Source organism: Malus domestica, chromosome 04, assembly GCF_042453785.1.
Source record: "Malus domestica chromosome 04, GDT2T_hap1".
Taxonomy (NCBI): Eukaryota; Viridiplantae; Streptophyta; class Magnoliopsida; order Rosales; family Rosaceae; genus Malus; species Malus domestica.
The window spans coordinates 6,142,513-6,148,058 of NC_091664.1; the positions used below are offsets into that span (position 1 = coordinate 6,142,513).

Genomic DNA, 5,546 nt, shown 5'->3' on the forward strand with positions numbered 1-5,546 from the left:
GTTTTACTTCTTGGTTTGACATGCATTTTATAATCAGAAATGACTTCCGCACACTTTTTTCTGAAGAAACAAAACCGAGAAAAGAAAAAGGGCTAGGTATCGGAATGGAGATTGAACGCAATTACAGACCAATCTACTGTGTCTGTCCTTGTTTAATTGCCTTCCTCCATCCAAATTATTACAATAGGAAAAAAAAATAACGTTTGTTCTCTTATAGCAATAACGTGCATCAGGACCTAAGAGATTTACATAGTTTCCGGATTCGATACCTAAGGATGATGAATTTGAGACTTGTACCTGGAAGTCCCTGAAAAAGAATGTTATAATATGCAACCATTTGAATCTGTTGAGAATATTTATAGAGAACTTAGTCACAACACACCACTAGTATTTATATATAGTGCACTCTCTTTATATCAATCCTACTTGGGTCTCCGCTTCGCCGATTTGGACGTAGATGCCTCAGAACTTGTCTTTGAAGAACTGGTGCTCCCTTGTGAATCTTGTAGAGCTTGCTCCAACACCTCTACCACCTGACTCATTGTTGGCCGTTCCTTTGCGTTCTTGTTCAGACAGCTATCGGCCAACTTGGCAACATTCCGAGCTGCAGTAAGAGAGTACTGGTCTCTCAGTAGGGGATCTATTATCATGCTGAACCTTTTACTGTCAGCAGGGAACTGTCTAACCCAGTAAAGAAGCTTCTGTTCTGCTGTAGGGCGGTTCTTGTCTAAGACACGCCTGCCTGTTAGGATCTCGTACAGCACCACACCAAAACTCCACAAGTCACTACTAGTTGAGAGATGGCCCGTTTCAATATATTCTGGGGCTGCGTATCCGTAAGTCCCCACCACCTGATGGATACAATATCAAATACAATATGCGTAAGTGATAAATCTTGAACAGATACAGACAATTAAATTTCAACAGCGAATCCCAATGTTTCTTCCAAGCACACAGCGCACTTCAAAGAAGATAGTGGCCAACCTTTGAATGGGGAAACCAAGACCGCGTGTGGACAATGGGACTGTAGAGGGGGAATTCATTTAAAATGGACGGACACAGTCACGTCGCATGTGTGAACTTAATAATAATGGGACTAGACTACCAAATTGAATGCCTGTCGAATATAATCATAGACAACCAGTCCCCTCTACAGGGGTCGGTCCCCATGAGAGTAGAATGGACCAGTCCCAATCCTGTCTGATGTTCCAAACGAGGCACAAGAGAATTCCATCAGTAAGTTCAAGACCAAAATTCAAATGAAACTAAGGTGCAAATAACTTGTGTCATGTCTTGAAAAAAAATGGGACTATACTATGAAATGTACTGAGACGGCTAACTTGGGTGGAACTAGCGATGTTTTTGACCTTATGGGGGTGTTTGTTTTCCCTCACTAAAGTTCACTGGATTGGACTGGACTAAGGGTTAGTCCAGTCCCGTGTTTGTTTCCCATAGGGCTTAGAGTTAATGAGACTAGCTCTCACTCGTCCCGACTAAAACAGGGTCTAGCCGGTCTTTGCTAAGCCCCCCAAAAACCATGGGATTGCTAATCCCGTCTCCAGAACTTGCATAGGACGATCGCATGCAGCAAGTCTTGTGAACTACAAATCTGCAAGAATGCTTCTGGGCAACTCCGTTTGCCAACCCATGTCTAGATCTAAAACACAGTCCTACCCACTGCCTAAATCTCAACACCAAAATTCAAAAACATATATGCAAAACGATAACAACAACAATCCCAATAGCAAAATTCTTCCTTATTCCCGAATATTCCCAGAAAATTTCCAAATTTTTTTCCTTTGCCCCAGAAAATTTCGGAAAGAATGGATAGAGAAGGGGAGAGAGTAGCTTTGGGACAAAGAGAAATGGAGAGACAGAGAGGGAGGGGAGAGTAGCACGGGGGACGATTTGCAAGAAAAATGATTTGAAGGATGTTGTCTTGCAGGAAAGAAGAAGGAGAAAAGAAGTGATGGGGAACGAAACTAAAGAGGAAGAAAAGGGAAGAACTCTCCAGAGAGAGCAGTGGAGTGCCTGGCTGTGTACTTTGGAAATAAAAAAGAAAAAGCTTGATTTAGTAATAAAATATTATTGAATTAATAATAAAATATTATTAGATGTGTATTATATAATATAATATTATAGTTATTAATTATCCTGTTTTTTAGTCCGACGCTGCACCAAACGCTTCACTAAGCTAGTCCAGCTTAGTCTAGTCTAAGTCAGTCCAGCTTAGTCCCTGAAGCTAGTCCAGTCCGAGACAGTCCAGTGCAACAAACGCACCCTATATGTCATACGAGTGACAGGATAAGCTGCTAATGCAACCTATAAATATGCCACTATATATGTAGCTGGTATAGCATGGCCCAGAATTAAGAGGGTCAGTTTTGGGACTCTAGCCCCTCATTTTACACAAAAAGGGAAGCACACACAAATAAATTGTCTATGACTACTCTACTTACCGAGGTTGATACATGACTACGGTCATCCGTTGGTCCTTCTCTAGCAAGCCCGAAGTCTGAGAGCTTTGGCCTAAATTCTTCATCCAATAGCACATTTGAGGATTTGAAATCTCGAAATATTACCTGTCCATATAATGTAATACAGCATGGTTCAATACATATATGAATAAGAACTTATCTTCTAAAAAGTACAAAATCACCGTGTGACCGGTCAGCAAGTGTATCCTATGAATCTACACACAAATTCTGCAGCATTTGGATTGCCACAAGTAAAATCAGAAGACGAGGATTTTTATTTCTTCAAGCTTACAAGTGAAGCTGAACTTACCTCTGTAACACCGTAACACCACCATCATCAAAGAATAGAAAACATCTGCACACTTTCTAGTGGTGACACTTTTTTGTTTCCCCTGAAACGACTCAAATCTAGCAGTAAATTTTCTTGGTTTTCATTTAACAGCAATAGTCCATACTACATGTTTTCGACACATTTTTATAGCGATGGTCATTTTCATTTCCTCTAAAACAACTTGAATCTAACAGCACATTTATTGGTTTTAATTTACAAGGACTAGTTTCATATTTTCTATAACTCTACCAAACTTGTGGCAATCACATGAGTGGCACATACCCTTTTTTAATTTTCGGAAGCAGAGAGAACAGCTTGTAAGTAGAAAAGAATGTCGTACCCAGTGCACAAGGCTCCCGCTTTACGCAGGGTCTGGGAGAGGTGAATGTCGGCTAGCCTTACCCCCATTTATGGAGAGGCTGCTCCCAAGTCTCGAACCCGAGACCTACCGCTCATGGGCGAAGGCACTTGCCATCACACCAAGTGCGACCTCTAATAATTGGAACATCAAAACACAGTCCAAATCCCTGATCGGTTAAATTAACATAGTCGAAACCAAAAAGTTGACAAAGAGGAACCCTATGTCCAAACGATGTCGAAGTTCTAGTCAAATCAGATAAAACGAAGAGAATGTATATGGACCTGGACTTCGAGTCCCATGTGCAGATAAGCCAATCCTTGAGCAGCACCAAGCATAATCTGTAATCTTGTTATCCAAGGCAATGTGGGCAAAGCCCTGTTGAAAAGATGGTCTTCTAAGCTTCTATTAGGCACAAATTCATACACCAACAACCGTTGTATCCTTCTTTCTCCATCTACAGAACAGTAACCTAAAAGTTTTACCAGATTTGGGTGCTCTACGACGCCAAGAAATTGAACTTCCGCAAGCCATTCTTTATGACCCTGTTTGAGAAAAGTTCATAACCAGAAGTTAAACAAAATGTGAGAGAAATATAAAAGGCTGTTAAATGTAACGTGCGAAAAATATGATAACCAGAAAGAGCCTTGTTAAGCAAAGTGCCGGCTGTCGACTACCTGACGCACTCGCCCTCGTCCTACGGACTTGGGATTGGCAGCGTCAGATAAAATTGTACAGCCGGAGTTAAAATAAGGGGAGGGGATTTTCGAACACGGGATGGAAGTGCAATATAAAGATCACATATCATACCATTCAATGAAATGCAATGCAAACCATCACAATCAATTGGAGTGGAAAATTTTGAAGAAAATTATATTTAATTAAGGAAAATATTTTTAGAACCTGTAAACTCTGAGGGTTTAACTTCTTGATGGCAACCAAAATCGGACTACCCCTTTCTCCATCGGCAGGCCTGATTGTTCCTTTATAAACACTCCCAAAACCTCCTTCCCCGAGCTTAAGCAACCTGTTGAAACTATTTGTTGCTTCCCGCAGCTCTTGGAGGGAGAAAACTCTCAAATTCTGCTCCTTTTCTCTGTACAATTCTGGTATGCTCTTCGGAGATGGCACTGAACTCGAAGATTTCGTTGTGCGATCCAAAACCGGATTGCTTCTGTTTCTCAATTCTGGAGCGGATTGTGATCCTTCTCTTTTGCTCTTGCATTTTTCCTTGAAATAAAAGAAACACTTCATTTCTTTATTCCTTCTGTTGCAAGGTCTAAACAAAATCAGCGGCCTCAAGAGCTCAAATCAAATGGGATATGTGGAGTTGTAAAAGTGGTAACTTGGATTCATTGAAAGAAGAAAGAGAACACCCAATTGGAATATATATATATATATAGAGAGAGAGAGAGAGAGAGAGAGAGAGTTGGAGAAGAAGACGGGAGGGGAGACTAGTAGAAAGAAAGGTCAAAGAAACGGGAGAATTGAAGTGTGGAGACCCAGATGGGAAATCGAAGGAAATGAAGCAAATAAAAGAAAACCCAGTTGGAAATTGGAAAAAGATAGAAACACAAATCAGAATTTGAAGTGAAAGGTGTGGATGGATCGAAATCGAAAGAGAAAGTTGTGAGAACGGACCTCAAGATAAAGAAATGGGAAAATTCTAAAACCAATTGTGGGACCTCAAATATCCAAGTTTTGGAGAGAGAGAGAGAGAGAGAGAGAGAGAGAGAGAGAGAGAGGAGAGAGAGGGACGTGTTTGAAACGAAAACTGTAGATACGAGGGAGGAGGAAGGAAGGCGCAAAGAGACGAGGGATGAAGGGGACGGTACTAAAACAGGGCCAGATTACTTTTCAACTACATACCAAATACCAATTCCAAGTACCGACTCAACGGACGAGATTGAAGGTTTTTTCCCTCCTTTCCCATTGAAGTCGTTGGTCATGAGTGACTCATGAGACCACCGCGTTTTTGTAAGGCCCTAAGACCATTGGACTCCCCTCTAATTTTCCTGGTTTTGTTCAACTCAGCTCACCAGAACATATCACAAACAGTAACATGACCACTAAGTATTCTTAATTCCCTTATAAAAAATTAATTAAGGCTAGTTAATTACTGTGAATTGGGCCAACATGATTCTCTGAGGAGAATTCCCGAGATTCGTGAATTATCTTCATTTATCGTGCAATCAGTTTTCGTCAAGTACTGTTTGTGTTTAATTTTAAATAAAAAAAATTAAAATAATTTCTAACTGCACGATATACTATAAACGGATCACCGAATTCTGATTTGGGTAGTCTTGGTTTAATTAATTAATATTTAATCTCGTCCAAGGACCAAAAGTCGCATGTGGATGTGGTTTGCTTCCTGTCCTGC

At 40.6% G+C, this 5,546-nt stretch overlaps 1 protein-coding gene across 1 annotated transcript; it reads right to left on the reverse strand.

The window, feature by feature from the left end:
- Positions 1-304: 304 nt before the first annotated feature.
- On the reverse strand, positions 305-5,171 carry LOC103407645 (probable serine/threonine-protein kinase PBL19). The gene is made up of 4 exons (XM_029100954.2): positions 4,070-5,171; positions 3,451-3,711; positions 2,460-2,582; positions 305-851 (listed from the first exon to the last, which is right to left on the reverse strand). The coding sequence occupies exons 1-4, from the start codon at positions 4,418-4,420 to the stop codon at positions 423-425; spliced, it is 1,164 nt and encodes a 387-aa protein (XP_028956787.2). The 5' UTR covers positions 4,421-5,171; the 3' UTR covers positions 305-422.
- Between the last annotated feature and the right edge of the window lie 375 nt (positions 5,172-5,546).